This window comes from Thermobia domestica, chromosome 13 (genome assembly GCF_964235325.1).
Source record: "Thermobia domestica chromosome 13, izTheDome1.hap1.1, whole genome shotgun sequence".
Classification (NCBI taxonomy): domain Eukaryota; kingdom Metazoa; phylum Arthropoda; class Insecta; order Zygentoma; family Lepismatidae; genus Thermobia; species Thermobia domestica.
Window position 1 is genome coordinate 120,390,677 of NC_137466.1, and position 18,223 is coordinate 120,408,899.

At 35.4% G+C, this 18,223-nt stretch overlaps 1 protein-coding gene across 2 annotated transcripts in view; it reads left to right on the top strand.

The window, feature by feature from the left end:
- The first annotated feature begins 423 nt into the window (after positions 1 to 423).
- The window catches only part of Hydr2 (abhydrolase domain-containing protein 2), a 52,490-nt gene continuing 34,690 nt past the window's right edge, over positions 424 to 18,223 (top strand). Inside the window, exons 1-2 of one of the 2 annotated variants that reach the window (XM_081736338.1) lie at positions 424 to 731; positions 12,270 to 12,445. In XM_081736338.1, coding sequence (XP_081592464.1) covers positions 577 to 731; positions 12,270 to 12,445 — 331 coding nt within the window. In that variant the 5' untranslated portion in view covers positions 424 to 576. The remainder of the gene's footprint in view (positions 732 to 12,269; positions 12,446 to 18,223) is intronic. The other variant, XM_081736339.1, reaches the window with a different exon arrangement.

Genomic DNA, 18,223 nt, shown 5'->3' on the forward strand with positions numbered 1-18,223 from the left:
TCAGTAAAGATTTAGAGGGGGCCCGCCCCCCTAGACCCCATGGATACGGGCCTGTCACATACTAATATGATGTAGACCTATCATTAATTTGTATGTCAATTATATATTGTGGATGTCCAAATTTTTTGTGACAACAAATCTTTCGCGGAGCACATCATCAAATTTCGCGTGTGGAGATGCTATGTTTTCATACAAATAAACAAATATCTCTTTAAGTACTTCATTAACAGATAATCATTTTTAAACATATTTTCTTTACCGGTCTGTTACTCTAGTATAAAATTAATAAGTTGTCACCAAATCAGTTGCAAACACTGCTCAACTTACTATCACATTTAGTGACGTCATATTGTGTGGTGCTCTGGTTTTGTCAACTTAAGATCTCCCGTAAACACTTAGGCCTGTCAAAGTGTGCGCAGTAGTTCACTTCGTCTGTTTCCTGACGTCATCTTCCTCTTCGTGTATTTTCCCCGTCCTCCCCTTACCGAGTCTTGTTCCTAAGCCATTAGGCAAGGCAGAAAGGCATTTCGTTGACAGTGACACAACGCAGCCGGATGAGTCGAAGCGAAAGGCACGATGTCGACGGCGTTATTAGCTGTAGTTGCTGTGATTTTATGTATATTGTTTAGGATTTTAAATGTGAACAGTCAGCCTCAGAAACCCACTATTTATTGCAAGGATCTCTCATTTTTGGACACCATTTTAAAAATTGCTCCACTTCTACATGAACCGTAAGTAATGGGGAGTGTGTGATTGTTCGTTCTATCGTGAGTGTTTTTAACATAAATTCGAAATAAATGTGAATTAAGTGTTAAATATTAATTCATGGAAATGTTGTGGTAAAGCCAATCAGTGAATATGGTGAATGTGCAATATGAAAAAGTGTTTCTGTAGGTGTTGTCTCAAATTTCTTTTTGTTTTGAATCCAGGAATGCTTGCTGTCAGTGATCATATGTTCCAGAAGTATGTTCAGGGGATTAAAACATAGAAGTGGAATTTGTTGGATACAGGCATTGAGAGGACCTCCTCAAAATCAACTATATCCAAATAATGTTATCATCTTGTTTGCGAAATGCTTATAATAATATTAAATTATAAGCTCGTGTTTTCTCTTGCATTGGTTTTAAAATTTCCAAATGGATTTTGTATATTACTGTATATAATGTTGGTGAAATTCGCTGTTTTACGTACGATTCATGAACTTTAATGCATTTGTCAACATACGCAAATCAGCATGAAAGAAAGCATAGTATACATCTCTATTCATCGCATAAACTTCGTTAAACCGAGTAATCTTATGACACTAATTACGAATGACAAACTTTTATAGGCGTATCTGAATGGAGAGTGTAAACAAACCTGAAATATTGCACAAATGGTAGTTATGCTGGATTGTGTAAGCTATTTTATAGGCGTGTGTTACATGTTGAGTGTAAACAAACTAGATGACGCATAAATATTTGTGATCCACGCTTGAGCAAGCAGTCAAAAAAATAAGCATCTTTGGTTCAAGTAATTAGTGTTTTTTATTATTATTATAACAGAATGAACATCTCGAGATGCCTTCCGTTGCGTTTTAATGCTGGACCATTTGGAATTACTTTCATTTTTGTTTGTCTCCCACACTTTAACATTGAGTATTTATTTCGTTGATTTGATTCACGAACGGGAGTTACAGCTTTGAATTGAAATTTCTAGTTAAACATTAGTCTTCTTTTGTTAATTGACAGAGTTTCGTTGTGTCCTATTTTAATATATAATAACGGTATTTATGAAATGCTAACTTCTTTCGTTATGAAATGAACTCTTACTACATTGGAAAGTGATGGCAGGGTTCTGGAACACTGGGCCACAACCATTGAATTGTAGTAAAGAAAGTGATTAACCTGGCTACAAACCCGCCTACGCTCGCTGTCGCTTGCTCCTCATTAATATGTGAATTGAGGGGTAAGTTTCAAAGTTGGTCGTCCGTTTTTAGCAAAATTTTTGAATATTTACCGGGAAAATTTTGATAATTTGCTCGTTTGTGTGCTTGATAATATGTAAGGAGAGCGAGAGTTGTGTATATTATTTTTTATTTTTATAAACGGTTATAAACATGGACCTATTCGCCGTGTCACGGTTACCGCATGGCTGAATTCTAGAAAATAACAAGCATTTGTATTCTGAACGTGGCTGCAATAGTAAAAAGACGCTCCATTTGGTATCCATAAGCAAAGACGAGAGATTACACTATTAATTTTGACAAAATGAGAGGACTTCCCTAACTCTAAACTAATCCGATCCGATCCTACCCTACATGTCCTTACCTCACTCTACTCTATCCTTTTGAAGCGGTTCTAAAAGTTGATGTATTTTAATTTTTTGTGCCTGTTGGTACACTTCTTGTCGAAAACCAGTCGGACGACCAACTTCGGAATAAATGCCCAATTGAGTGTTGAGCTTTGTTAAAGAAAGAAATTACCCTCGCTACTAACACACCTTCATCCATGTGTGCGGAACATCAGTCTAGAACTTCCCGAAAGGGTTCCTTAAAGAAGTACTTGCATTGGTGAGTGCGCATTCACTTGAGGAGAACCCACTGCATTCCTGGGTGTAGATTATACCAGAAAAACTACAGTGCTAGTAACCATAAACCAGCCTGTGGGAAGTTGTCACTAAAATGCACCAATGCACGAATTCTGTCGAGTCGAACAGTCACAATAGGGGCGGGACAAGTGGGCCCGCGTGCGAGTGCGTTCGTAAGCAGCAGGTTGCAACGGTGGGTGTACACGTAAATGACAGTACGAAGAAGTTTACGTATTTTACTGATATTTTAACAGCACATCAGAGATATTTCCCACTTAAAGTCACTCTTTTTGGGTGCAATTATTGTTGTGAATTCTAAATTCATGTCTTCAGAGTTTCATATTGCTTGCTTAATAAGTTTTCTTTGTCCTTCTCCAACATCAATACTTACACAACAGATAAGATCCACGCATCTGATTGCGGATGGCATTTAGTATATCTTCCAAATCCTCGTCGGCTCCGGAGACGGTACTGTGATTTATAGTGAGGCGTTGCAAATGAACCCGTTTATACTTACACCCACCGTCGCTGACGTGCCCCATATTCTTAATCTTCACCGTCATTGGCTTGAAATACGTTGTTGCGAACGAGAGGCCGTAAGACACTGCTAAATAATGAATATCACCTCTTCTCAACTCTGTCTGCTTTCATCACTTCGTTGCTTGCATTTCCAGAATTTTGCATTCCATAAGTTGATTACTTTTTCCCTAATTAGAGAGTTGACGTGTATTTGCACATCCTATTTGATATATGCAGTGTACTTGGATATTTTTAAAACATATCATTAATGTATAAAATTTTAAAGAAAATGAAATCCTCAATTAAACGTCCTAGCTGAAGGTTAAAGGAATCATGAGTAATGTAAGTGAACGATTATGGAATAATTAGTAGAACGAAAATGTGGGAGGAAAGTTGAGAATGTGTCCGCGTCACTATGTTGTCCATCGCAAACTAACATGGTCTGGGATAACCAGGAACCCCTAGTTAGCGCCAAAGGTGAGAGTTCTACCGAACCACCGCGCCCCTCTAAAACATATATTTTGTTTTGCATTTATTAAATGATTGACAGATGTAACTTGGCCTTGTACATTTTTGTCCAGTAGCAGAATAACATACATGAAGTCAGTGTGAACAAGGATAAAATTGGAAGGTTTGATTAAGGTAAAATTATTAGTATATCTAGTTTCTATTCTCCGTATGTGTATTCACAGGGAGAAGGGAATTGTTATGTAATTCGAACGTTACGGAAAACAGATCTTTATCGTAGAGCCTTATAGCGTACTAGGAAGGGACCTTAAGCTCCAAAGTAATCGAATAAATAGACTTTGAGGAACCTGGGATGTAAAATGGTCAAATTTTATTTCATCAAGTAGACTTATCTATAATATGACCAATCAGTCAAACACTTCCGATGTGTTGCAGGCTGTAGTGGTATTTAAAAAAAACATACCGAAGATGTTAGTTTCCCAGACAAGATTTCAGTCTTCTAATTTACTAATCTGAATTAGTATGGGTGATGTCCGAAAGCATTAAATATTGTACAGGAGTAAGATTTTTATTTCATATAATTATTTCTTGCAAGTAGTGCAAGATTCTCTTTTTAGAAGGTATGAATGGCCTCTGGCTTCTAATTAAAAGTCTTCATGATTGATGGAAATCCATTAAGATAATAAATAAATACGGACGCTTTTAGAAAAAAAAAGTTAAAAAATGAAACTGAATATCTAGTTTTATGTACAGTCATGTCCAAAATGATTGTCGCATATCTACAACTGTTTTCTTGTAAGAATATAATTTGATAATGATTTTGCAGGGTACTTTTAATACTGATACTATGTGTATAATTGGGAACTGTATATTTATGGTAGATTTCATGGGGAAAAATTTATAAATATACGAAAATTAGAATGAATATTGTTTTCGTTTTATTGTTCTTATTTACTGATTGCTCTTTTGACATGAAATTTACCATATACATGTCTTTGCCGATTATACACATACTAACATTATAAGAAATATCGGACGAATTCGTTATCAAATTATATTCCTACACACATTTATAGACATGCGACAATAATTTTGAACTGAGTGTACCATGGAAACTAAAGGCTAAAGGAGACGAGTAATTAATGAAAATGAATAAACTGGTGGAATAAGAATATGGGTGGGAACGGGAGATTACCAAGAAAACGAACGGATACAATTTTGTCCACTACAAAGTCATATGGTCAGGATTGGAACCAGGGACCACTCTCACCGGAGTTAAGCGCTCTACCACTGAACCACCGTGCCCACGTCGTGTCTTGCGAATTGATGATTCTTCCTGCTGATCTAGTACGGTACGTCTCTAATTCGTAATGCATTTCTTCATTTCAATTGTAAATTACATTTGCTAGTTTGCTAAATGTGTAGAATTGACTGATTACATGCAAGATGAGTAAACTATTCTCTTTCTTCCAATTCACTTTGTAAAATATGAAGGAAGGGTCGTTCCAGGTCAAATCAGCATAAGGTATAAACTTCACTCTTCTTTTTTACTGTTTTGTCATTTACAGGAGTCAAAATTTTTTATGATTTGCTCCAAAACATCGTCTTCTATTAATTCCTTTTCTTCAAAGTCCGTATAGTCACACAGTCTATCCATCTTCGATGTCATCTTCCTCGTTTGCATTCTGGTTTCATCTTACCCACTGCCTTGCCGACATAATCATAATTTATTCTCATAACATGCTCGTACCATTGTAATCTCTCCTGTACTTTATTAGACATCAGACACCCTAACGTTTCCTCTTTCACTTTTTATCTTATCCATACATCCATTTGAGCATTTTTATTACGGCACCATCTAGTTTCTTTTATTGTGCCTTCTTGATTCCCTCCATGCAACACTGTGGGTCCTTTCACTTTGACACTTGTCCTTTTGTCCCAAAGAAAACATAAGGATTTCTTCCAATTCATCCATCTCTTTTTAATTGTGTGCTCTATTACCGTACCTAAATTTTCACCTCCCTATCCTCTCCTTATTCACAATGAAACTTAAATATCTAAATGTATATATTTTCTTGTATATTGTCCTATTTATGGTTTTCCCTCCATCTCCTCTAAAGCTAATACAGTATATTCAGTTTTATTCCTACTGATTTTTAATCCTTTGTTTTCCAAAGCTCTTCTCCACTGTTTTAATTTCTCTAATTCTTCTCTGTTAGTATTAAGTAAAATAACTTTATCTGCATACAGCATTCACCAAGTGGACATTCATGCCCAAGGAAAGTTATTGATGTAATCCGACTCTAACGAATCCTATAGCCTACGCTGCTCTTGGCCCTTGTCCTAGCGTCTTCATACATATCTTGGGCGAGGCAAACATACTTTTCTGGCTCAGCTTTACTTCTTATGCATCTCCAGATCTCTTGTCGTAAGCTTTCTCCAAGTTGATGAACGCTACATATAGTTCTTTCTTCTTCTGTTCAGGTTTTTTCCTTCTTAGTCTAATTTAAAAAATCGCATCTTTTGTTACCTGACCAGGCATGAATCGTAATTGTTCCTCTTGTCTTGATGTCTCTTCACGATTCCATCTCTGTGATTCTTCCCCAAATCTTTATTGCATAGGACATCAATTTAATCCCTCCATAATTGGAGTCTTGAATATCACCCTTCTTCTTAAAACTTTGCATTATTATACACACTCTCCAATTCTTTAAGTATTCTTTCTTCTTGCATCAAATTTGACAATAGGACCTAGATCTACTCCCTCCTCGCCGAGGTATTTCCATACTTCCACAGGTATTTCATTCGATCCAGTTGCTTTGCTATGTTTCATTTTGCATAACGCTAGTATTCTTTTCTTACGTTATCTCCAACTCCTTGTTTTAGTGTATCGTACTCCAAGATTACTCTCGATTTTTTTTCATTTAGTAGCTTTCTGTGATAGTCTCTATCTCTATTTTATGTTCTTCCTATGGTACTACTACTTTTTTTTTTTTTTTTTGGTTCTTTATCTGTTTTATTTGGGAGAAATTTTTTGCTACTTCGTCTCGTGCCCTGGTTGTCCCTAAGAGTTTTCTCTAATTTTTGCTAGATTCAAGTTCTTCGCTCACCTCGTCAGGGCTCCCACTTGGCTTTTGCACTTCTTTTAACTGTTTTGTTTATTTCCCGGTATTATCTTGATCCTCGTTAGTTCCTAATTTATCCCAATTTTGCTTTCGCACTCCTTTTCTCTGATTGCTTTCTGTTCCACCATCAAGTGTCTTCTCTGCAAAGAACGCATTTCCCCGAAGTTTTATCTAATACTTCTTCCCTTATCAAATTAATGGCCACGCTGTTTATCTCCCGTCATGGATTGGCCCATTTTACGAATGTAGTTTTTTTTCTTTGAACTCTTAGATTTGGGTCCTTGAGTCTCCACCACTTACTGTTGGGTGTAGTTCCCCTAGCAGTTCTTTTCCTTCTGTAAGTGAACTCACAGTCCAGTACTGGGACTCTGTGCTGTTCCATCTGCTTTAGTGTTGATGATTTTACAACTCATTATCTCTTTTAAGTGTTCTCTTTTGCATAAGAGATCTATTTGGCTTTCCCTTCTTCCACTTATATATATACTAGCTGAAATACCCTTTCTTCGCATGACAAAACTAGGGATGTGAGAAATCCCTTCCTTTTTTCCCCGTGGGATGTGCATTTCACTGGAATTTTAATGATGATAATCCGTAAGATACTGTACTTTTGGTATAAATTTTAACACTCTACCACGATAGAATACGAATTTTATGCTGTGACATGATAAAACCCCACCTTGAGGTAGATACTAACTCCAAAAGTTATTTCAAAGAGATAACCCGTTTTCCCGACCTCGAAAATTATGGATTTGACACTATTCTTGGTCTTTTTTTAATATTTTATTTTTCACTCCTCACCTACTATCCTGATGAAGGCTGAATGTGGAATCAAACAGCATCGGTAGTGTCAATATTTATTTTAGCGATTCTACAATGAGTTCGACACCAATATAGGTTGTTTTCGATTATCTATATATGTCACCTCCTTCCCATCTCTTAGTGGTACTAATGGGGTCTGAACGTGAACTTAAACGGCATCGGAAGTGTCACTGTTCACGTCAGCGAGCGCTAAGACTATGAGTTAAATACTGATATCGACCATTTTAAAATTTTTACGTTACCCCTTCTTACACATGTCCGGGACAGAACTTGGACTTAAACGCCACCAATTAACTAATCGAGCCTGAAAAGGATTGATTCGATACTAAAATTGGTCGTTTTCGATTACGTTACATGTCATCCGTCTCCCCCCCCCCCCTCCAATGGATGATAATGGGGGCTGAACTTAAACGGTATCGAGCGTACCACAATTCACCGCAGCGATCCCGAAAACTATGAACTCAACACTAATATCGGTAATTTTGAATCATTTTTTGTCTCACCCACCTACTCCCCAAGGTGGAAGACAAAAGTATTTTCTCCGGATTGTATTATGTGTAAAAGTTTACTTAAAATGTTCCCGAGTTATGCTGAAACACACATACATTTTTATATGTATAGATAAACTGCTTTTGGTGACCTCGCATAGCGTAGTCGCTGTATCTCTCCTTTAGTGCAGTTAGTCCAGTTTCGATTCCCTCTGAGAATACTTGATCAAAAAGATGTATCAGCTTTTTTTTTTACAGGCTAACCAACCTGAGTGAGGTTTTACGTCCCACGATTATGCCGGCTAAGCTAAACGGAATAGTAATAATGAGGAATGAAGAAAGTGGGAGGAAACGGGAGAACCCCGAGAAAACCCATGCACGCGGTGTTGGTCCAATACAAAGCTCACTTGGCACGAACTGGGATCGAACCAAGGACGCCATGCACCAGACGTAAACATTTTACCACAGCCGCAGCGGCTCCTTACCCCTGACAAATACCGGGGTGGTACCAGGCTACTTCCTTCCTCGGATAGTGTGCCGTCTTTCATATGTGACGCGTTTAATGCCACAGATGGCGTAATGGCCAAAAACAACTATAAATAAATATGTATAAACTGACTGCTTTGAATTCTTTTTTATTTTTATTATTATTATTACAAAAGTTCATATAGCATAAGGGAATACCATTGCTAATCTTCTCTCCCTTCCCTGTTCTTTCTTCGATATTCTCGTGGACCCTTAAATATTTAACTCTCAGGAAGGGTTAACCATTGAATATTCGGTTGGTCAATTAATCTTAAAAGTGTGTTTTCCTCCGACGATGCCTCCAGGAATAAGTAAGAGAAATATCAGCAATTAAGAGTAAATTAAACACACAGGCTGTGTGAAAACATTTATTTTTTTAATAGCTGTAATTTCAAACTGATTCTGATATATCACAGTTAAAAATTTAATATTTTCTCAAGTGTATATGAATACTATAACTGGGCCAGATTTCTTGTAGATTTGGGATAGTGGGGTAAACTTTTTCCTAGGATTGCTGATTTGAGACGGAATGACTTGGGTAAGATAATTTCTGGTTGCTTTGCACTATGTCGGGGCGTAATAACTATGGTGACTCAATTGGTAAGAGTCTTTTTCTTAACTGAAAATTATTTTTACAGTGAAACTGCTCAGATTTTAGAAGGATCTTATGTAGGGAAGTCGCATTAAGAGTATCATTTTTTGAACGCTTTAGTCCAGTATTTTCATGTTTTGTCATGTTATTTTTTCTTCAACAAATTCTCTTTATTATTATTATTACAAATAGTATCTGTATCTGCTAGGAGTATGTGTATTACCGTGAAAAGGAAGCAAACAACAATAGATACCACATGATATACAGGGTGTTTCAAAACAACACCGACAACGTTTGAGCAGGCAGTCTGGGTACGAGCATATAATTTGAAGTACTCATTAACTCTATAAAAAATGTTGCGGAAGTACCGCAGGATTCTGATACTTGGATATTTGCATAGGGCACATACTAGTTCCTAAATAAAGTCTTGACCCGATTACGGTAGGTCTCATAGTATTGGAGCTATGGACCTTTAAAGTTCATTTTTTCATGTTTTCCGGAGCGTATAACTCCGAAAGGAAGCATTTGTGTACCCAGATTGGTCTACTTTTTTTGTCTTATCTTGGTGTTAGGAATCACCTCCCAAACGTTGTTGGTATTGTTTTGAGACACCCTGTAACCATAGTATGGTTAATCATAATTAGGGCAACCCAAAAGCATAAAAAGCACAAAAAATATAACAGTAATTCACACATATGGTTGGTATCTTGAAAATGGTTGTGGTTGTCTAAGGGTTCAGAAGGAACTAATTTTAAAAGCATAATTTAAAATATATATATATAGCACAATTCTTGGGAAATTGTTTTAGAACAACTCTTAGAAAATTCTGTTTAACTGCAAGTTTAACATACTGTATTATTATTATTATTATTTTAAAAAATCTATATTTACAATGCGAAATCTTTGAGAACATAACAATGCAACAATGAAATGCATATGTTTATTTCTGTAAACTTTTCGCTGTAATCCTTTGAATTGCAGGAAAAAAAAAAAGGAAAAGAAGAAAGCTCTGTGCACAAGAACTCTACACTATATTGTTATGTGTACCTCTTGAACGTGAGCACTTTCTGTACTTTTTGGTGCATCTTTTACTTTCTCTTTCTGTATATATGCACCTCGAAGGCGCACACAAGTAATTAAAACCTGACTCGAGTAAAGCACATCTCTTTACAGTGCATTAAGTAGTAGAAAGTTCATTAAATACGAAAGAAGCTGGTTGCATAAAATATTAATAAATAGATCAAGATATTTAGAATATTTAATGTATAGTAAATATTATACATTATACACGATTAATGTAAAACAATGAAATTAAAAATAAAGCATAGTTAAACAAAAATAAATAAATAAATAAAGCATAATGTGAGTTGCTCTAATCATAATTTTGGGTTATATCCTATTAACCATACTGTGTATGTCGTCCTTCCAGTGTTATAATAAAAAGTTTGGTGAGAGTATAGTTCAGGGCCAATTTTATCTTAATAGGGAACTTGGTTCTTGTACAGCATTAGTTTGTGTATTTCTCATCTTCGGACAAATGTTTTCTGTTAAATAATAATAATAATAATAGTAATAGTAATAATGGTAGGATCAGATTTTGAATCAGCTGACGGCATCCGTCCTTGGACACCTCAGACGATAGGCCTTGGATCCTTCCAGCGGTTACCACACAGTTACTGATTGTCTTCCTTGCTTTGCAATTAGAATGGTTCTGCACAGTCTCGTGCTTCAGAAACTGTACGCAATTGCCCTTGTGCCTATTATCTGAATTACTTATTTTAAATGTATTTTGCAATAGTAAGACTATTCATGGCTTTGGATTGATTATTTTAACAAGAGAGACACTGACCAAAGCTTAAAACCCACTTTATTTTAAATTATAATTTGTAACTGTTTCGGATATCTAGCATATCCTTCTTCAGACACTATCGAAAATAAAATTTAAAAAAAAGGTATTTTCATTTATTTTCGATAGTGTCTGAAGAAGGATATGCTAGATATCCGAAACAGTTACAAATTATAATTTAAAATAAAGTGGGTTTTAAACTTTGGTCAGTGTATTTTGCAACTATAGCAAAGGATAGTGAGTAAAATGCCTAGCACTTAACATTAAAACTGATATTATGTCTGTATATTTATCGTGTAATATAATTTCAAGAATCCTACTGTTCCCGTTGTCTGTTCTGATGTACTTTGAAACAGAATTACGTCTATTTCCCACTGAATATTCGGCACATTCTTATAGATATAATGCCCAGATTACTCAAACCTCAAAGCACGTTTAGAGCTACTTAAAAATTTTAATCAGGGTTTACTCCCCCATGTAATGGACCGTGATCGTAGGGAGGAGTGGAACTGAGAGGGCGGCTTAATTCTTGCATTTATCACCATTTCATCTGTTTCCGCATGTCCTCACAGGTGCGAATAGCGCTACTGGACTCACTGGTAGTTGGTGGGAATCTTGGGAAGTGTCTTCATCCATCTGCATTGGATGTGCACCCGTCTCGTCCTGCTGTTGTGTGCGTCTAGTGTGCAAAGTCTTCGAAAATTTAAAAAATACAAATAAAATATAGAAAACTAAAAAAAAAAAATAAAATAAAATAAATAAAAAATTCGTACGTTTTTGTTCTTTCGGGCTGTTGAGAGTCTTCTTTCTCCTGGGCGCATGCTTTTGTCGATAGGGAAGATCTTCTACATCCATTCCTTGTTCGCGTCAGCTCGACGCTGATTCTCAGAATGAGGGCATGCTCATGGGATAGCGATGGGAATAATGTAAGACTCCTCACAAATGCCGATGTGACGTTCATACATCTTTTCCCTTTATAAATGTTTATTTAAGAAACCTTGTTTCATAGGTAAAAGCACTTTAAAAACGGGCCCGGGCTCATCCTCTCGTAAAAGGCCAGACCAAGGGAGACTGAAATTGACACTCAAGCTATAGAAAATGTGGAAAAGACAGGTATCGCGACACCGGGAAGCTTCATTCCTTCATAGCATCTAGAAGTACAGAATCCGGGTATTCGTACACGGTAGTATTTGTACATTCCTTGTCATTTTGATGTATTTATGAAGATAGAGAAAAAGATTTCGTTATATTTGTGCGTTTATCTGCAGTACCATTACCTAGGTAGTATGTATCTAATTTTTATAATTATTATTTTTCAGTTACATTCCAACAAGGCTATGGGGTTTCAGTGGACATATCCAGACGATTGTCCACAGTATAGTTGGGCGAGTGAAGTGTCCTTGGCCAATAGGAGAAAGATGTTACTTGCTATTAGCAGATGGTACAACATTAACCTATGATCTCTATGAACCGTTAGATGTTAGTAATCCAGAAGGTAACTACAGTGGAGTTAATTCCTTGTATTGTAGTTAAACTTTTTGTAGTATAATGTAAAATTCTCATATTCTTACATGATGAGTGTCAAGTGTTCGTAGCATGAGTTAACGTTACGGATAAAACTAGTCTTAAGCACTTGTTTAATGTATCTACATTGTGCTCAGTATAACGAGTCATGACTGTTATGATTATTTATTAAGTGGTAGCTTTTTTCCCATATGGTTGATAAGTCATGGGTGATTTCTAGTAGTTAGAGGGTTTTGAGTGTTAAATCAGCAACGTGAAGCAGTTGTAGAGCACTTGAAATGAGTAATACCACTTTGATCAAGTAAACTATAAACAATTTTATGCGGAAGTTGATCACATGTTATTAAACAATTCACTTCATTGGCCAAAGCCAAACAATTCACTTCTTCTGGGCTGTAATGCTCAGGAGTTTTTCATTTTTTTTAAAAGCATAATATAAAATGTATAGATATGACTAGCAAATTCCTTCAGAGAGTGTTACTGCAGGGAGTGTTTTGCGCTTTTCCTTCATAGAATTCGTCTCTCTCGGGGTTCATCACACGAAATTCTAATACCTCTTATGGAGATGTTAGTGAAACACACTCATCCCGTTTTCTCTCGTTCTAGATCAAGTATAAACAAACGCTGAATTGGGTGTTCTATTATTTAAAATGAAAAGTCCAAATACCAAACGTAGTATCTTTAATCTTAAGGGATTCTGACGTATGAATATCTTAATATAATAATTGCAGTCCTCTTTCCTCCTCCCTTCCACGTCGAATATCCACAAATCCTTTCTTACTGTCATTTTATGTCATAAAACCTATGTACTGTCCAAATTTCAGGTTTCTATCTTAAGAAGTTTGACCTAGGGGGGATTAGTCTTCTGAACTTCTTTTTGAGATTATTCAATTGTTGAACGTTACAAGTCTACTGGTTGAGTGTTGAGTACTGAATCGTAAGCTGATATTTATTTACTTTTAGTTGAGTAATGGAGAAGCCCAGTGAAGATGGGTGAGGATAAATTAATTAAAAGTGCTTGTCAGTCCTAAGCAAAATCACTGAAGATTGTAATGGTGATCATTATTATAATAGTTGATATTAGGGAATTAACAAAAGTATGATAATCAATTTGATAATAAGGAATTCAATTCCCCAAATAGTTTTTTTCTTTCTTTCTTTCTTTCTTGTAGTCAAGTCACCCTCGTGGCTAAATGGCTTCGGCCTGGGAGACCTGGATTCAATCCAGCAGGAACTCGTGTGGGTTGGATTCCACGTTAGATGCATAACTCGTATAGTCTCGGTGTTGGAAAGGAAAACTGGGTTAGAACGTTAACTACTGAGAATAATTGTAGCCCTGAATCGTTGGAGTTTTTTAAACATATAGTTATTCAGCTATTTTCGTAAATACGTTGCAGGCATTACGTAACATAGTTCGTCTTCCTTCGTTCTTATTTTGCGTGTGGAGTTTCAGCATATCTCTTCATCCCGAATACTATTTTCTGATTTGGATCTAAAGCTTGTGAGATTCGACCATATGAGTTTAGACTGAGAATCCAACCTAAGTAAGAAGTCGAGGAGGCGAGTAATTGTAGAAAGAATAGCGAGGATTCAAATAGCACCCAATTTCAGCATTTCTCTTGTGGTTCTCGTAATAGTACCAGAGACAAAATTTATTTTCCATATACTGTGGTATTGTTATAAGATTCATTGAGTGTGATAAATTTGAAATCAATAACATGTCGTTGAGAATTTTTTTCTTTAACAAAAATTTAAAGTTTCAAGGAATAACTTATGTAAACTCATAACTCGTTTAAAAAAATATGTGTATTAAAGTTTGATTCATGTGTAAAATAATATTTGTGCTTTCCATACTTTTCTTCTGGTTTGTCAAAATATTAAATACAATCAGTTTGCCATACAGAAGAAAAGCGTGGAAAGCACGAAAAGCATTAATACTTTCTCACACATGAAACTGTAATTTTTACGCATGTAGATTTAATGTCCCTCCCCCCACCCCACCTCATACATACACACACTCTCTTTTTGTTATTAAATACAATAAATTGTGTAATCGTAACACAATAATATTTTGATGTTCCAAAAGTTAGGGAAGTAATTCCCTTTTTTTACTTTAAATTTTGTTTGTTACCTCATTGTATCCTTTCTATTTTGTTGATTTCTGACGATTTGTTTTATCATTTAATTCTCACTGTGTTAGATAAAATTTTTGTGCATCATTATATACACGAGTGTTTTAATATGTTAAACGATTTTTTTGTTTTGCGGTGATTATTATGTCATACACTTTTTCCGGTTGTGCTTCATAAATTGTGGTATTCAGCATTGTAGCAGGTAATTTCTATTCAGCTTTTATTTGTGATTATGTTCTTCTCGATTTATCATAAATGGTTGTAGTTCTAAAACTTATTTCTCTTTATATGTGAGATTTTGTTCTGCAATAAATAATAATAATAATAATAATAATAATAATAATCTATTTAGAATTCAAAATCATTTCAGTCTGTAACACTAATTCCTAATAGTTAACATCACTGCTTCGCTACGTTTGCTACCAGCCTGCCTTTATTTAAAAACGGAAGTGATAGTGATGAACATTAAGTACTTTGATGTTTGTTATTAAGACAAGAGTCGTATTAAATGTGAATAAGGTTGTAATTATTTACATTAAAGTCCACAAGTATTAATTTCGTGTCATGCACAATATAATTTATTAAGTAAGCAACATGATCACAGTATATAAACGACAGACAGTTGTTACCGTTTATCTTTAGGACAATCCAATATTTAACAAGTTTTATCCTCAATCCACATGAAGCATACTACCCTTAACAAGTCAAATCATATTTAGATTTGATAATTAATATTTGTGTAATCGCAAGTTAGTTGGGCAAACAAACGTAAATGTAAACCATTAGAACTTCCAATTTAATCACAATTTTAATATATAACATACAGTGAGCCGAAGGCTAAGGGGACAGCTAATAATAATAATAATAATAATAATAAAGAAAACATGTCTTGTATGTACTGAGAATGAAAACAAAACTCTGTATCAATATATTTTCTCTTTTAAATAATGAGAGTTTTAGTTTTAGAGTTTGTTTTCATTAAAATAAAGAATTCAGAATTATACTAATTAAGAAAATTTAACATTGTTTAATAACTATAATTTACCTAATAAAAATGAACAAGTATTATAGTTGGAAACTCTAATACGTAACTCCAGATTTAATCGAATACCATTCATAAAGTTTAAAATAGTTTTTGCAATGTACGTTTAATATTTTCCTTGTTCACTTGTCTGTCTGAAACTTTTAAGACTTCATCCTATCTTTGTGATCAAAGCTCTTTTGTAGCTCAAATACCGAAAGGATTATATTCACTGACAAGCGTTGGATATAGTGAGATAAGAATGCATAATAGTTTAAGTGTTGTTTTACTAAGTTAAAATTATTGAACCATTTTTTCATAATTGTTCTCAGTGCTCTAATCCTAAATGTTCTTTTTAGCTTCTTACTGAAGTAGATACATTACTAATAATAAATTAATCTTACGAAAAGTTGTGTGTTTCTGGTTATTTGTATATACCGATTCCAGAAAATAATAACTGCATGTGTTCTCAGTAAGAAAAATTGTCGATGTATAGCATGGAACTATAGCCGGTAGCTTTTTTCAATAGTTTGTTTCCTTATGTGAATAATGAGTGTTTTATCGTTGACTTATGTGTGTTCAGTTGCATGATTTTTAGACAGGAGTTACCGGTAATGCAAATACTCGATCATTAATGGTTTTCCATGTAGATGTTCGGATAATATTTTTTTTTCCAGTGGATTTAATCGAATTGGTTTTGTGTGTATGTAGATGATTCAAGTATGATTTTAAGTCTGAATGTTAGAGATATCTTTCGGAAACTATTATACTACACTTGTAAATTCCTTTCTTTAATATATTCGTAATCAAAGTTCCAGATATAGCAGATATGTGCTATTTATGTTACAAACAATGATGTCACGTGAAATTACGTTTCTAAAACAAAATTGATGAGAGCACAGAGACATACGCATTTAAAATTACCTTCTGGCGTTTAGTTAATGAATCTGAGAAAACTTAAGATGATCGATCACAGTATTCGAACTCGGGACCTCTCGAGTAGGAAGCGACTCTGTTAACCTGTCCGAACGTATAGATCGTTTGGAATTTAGTTCTTTAAGCTGGTTACCCCAAGAGCTAATACAAAAGATTGTGTAAGTTATATAGGGCCAGGTTTAAACGGCATTTATCTTACATTTAAAAAAAAAAAAAAAATTCACAGCCGCTGCTGATAGTGTTCTAGTGGACCCATCATGTAAAACATTGCTCGATATCCAGATTTTTAATCCCTGACGAAGCACGGATCAGGGAATTCGGTCTCTCTCCTCCCAGCAAGGTTTCCAGAGACTAGCGAGAGTGCGCAAACGCCGATGTTGGAAACAATTTTCAACAAGCTAAAGTGCAGAAATCCGTAGGACCGGCATCAGGGCTAAACATGTCTTGAAACTGAATGACACGAATTCCTAATTTCCATTGCACTTCCTGATAAAAATATAGAAATGTACTGGTGGTATGAATTGAAGCTTTATCCATATAGATCCTCACCGTACAAACGTTGATTCGAAAGAAAAGTCTCATAATGGATTCCTAGAAGTATCTTGCATTCACTTTCATCTTTAAATCTCTTGTCTATTAGCAACGTCTCCGCATAACTGAACTTAACAACTATAAACCCGGGTGGGAAACCTTCCCGACAGTAGCGAACACAATTGCAGCGGCCCTTAACAGCGCTGTCACGGTATGTTTAGCGCTCGACTGTAACAGTCAGTAGTAAGATGTAAGATGGATATACTTCAACCTCCAATTCACTTTTTCTTCTGCAATGTGGCGTGGAAACAGGTGGCTTACGCGGAGATACATCTCTGCCAAAGCCACTTACGCATTTGGCCATATACGCCAAGAGGAAAGTGAAGCTTTAATCACTCAGGAAACAAATCCCAACGAGGGAAATACTTTCAAGTATTTGGGTTGGAAAGTTTTGGCTGATGGCCTAATGACAGAAGAAATTATCAGGAAACTACTATAAGGAGGAGAATTTTAAGAAAACATGATAAACATCTGATATGTGGTAAGAACATATCGAGGAAAACTAAAATACTACTTTGCAACGCGTACTTTATAGTACGCTGTGGGGAACGTGGAGCGTGGCTAAAGGAAAGTAGCCCAGAATCCAAGCAACTATATGAAATTTCTTAAAAAAAAAAAAAAAAAAAAAAAAAAAAAAAAAAAAAAAAAAATTTGAAACTTACAAACCCACACCCAACTAAAAGAATGTCTGAGAAAGAGTAGGAAAATCTAGGCTAAATTGGTAGAGACAGAAAGAAAGGCAATATGGTAACATGCACAGGAATTTCATAATTCATTGTATTACTTGAAATTCTGATTCCTGATAATCTCTCTCACTTTCAAGCTTTCGACTGTCCTCTGAAGCGTTATTCACGGAGGATAAAAATTAAAAAAAAAAAGCAATAAAAGGAACGGATTTACCAGGGTAAATATGTGGGGGGGGGGGGGAACCTTGTCGATAGCTGCCTGTCAGAATGCTGCTAGATGACATGACAACAAAAACATTAAAATGATCTGGCAACCTTCCCTACCTGATCAAAAAGACATATCTGCAATTATCGACAACGAGGTTTTCACATTGCATTATCCT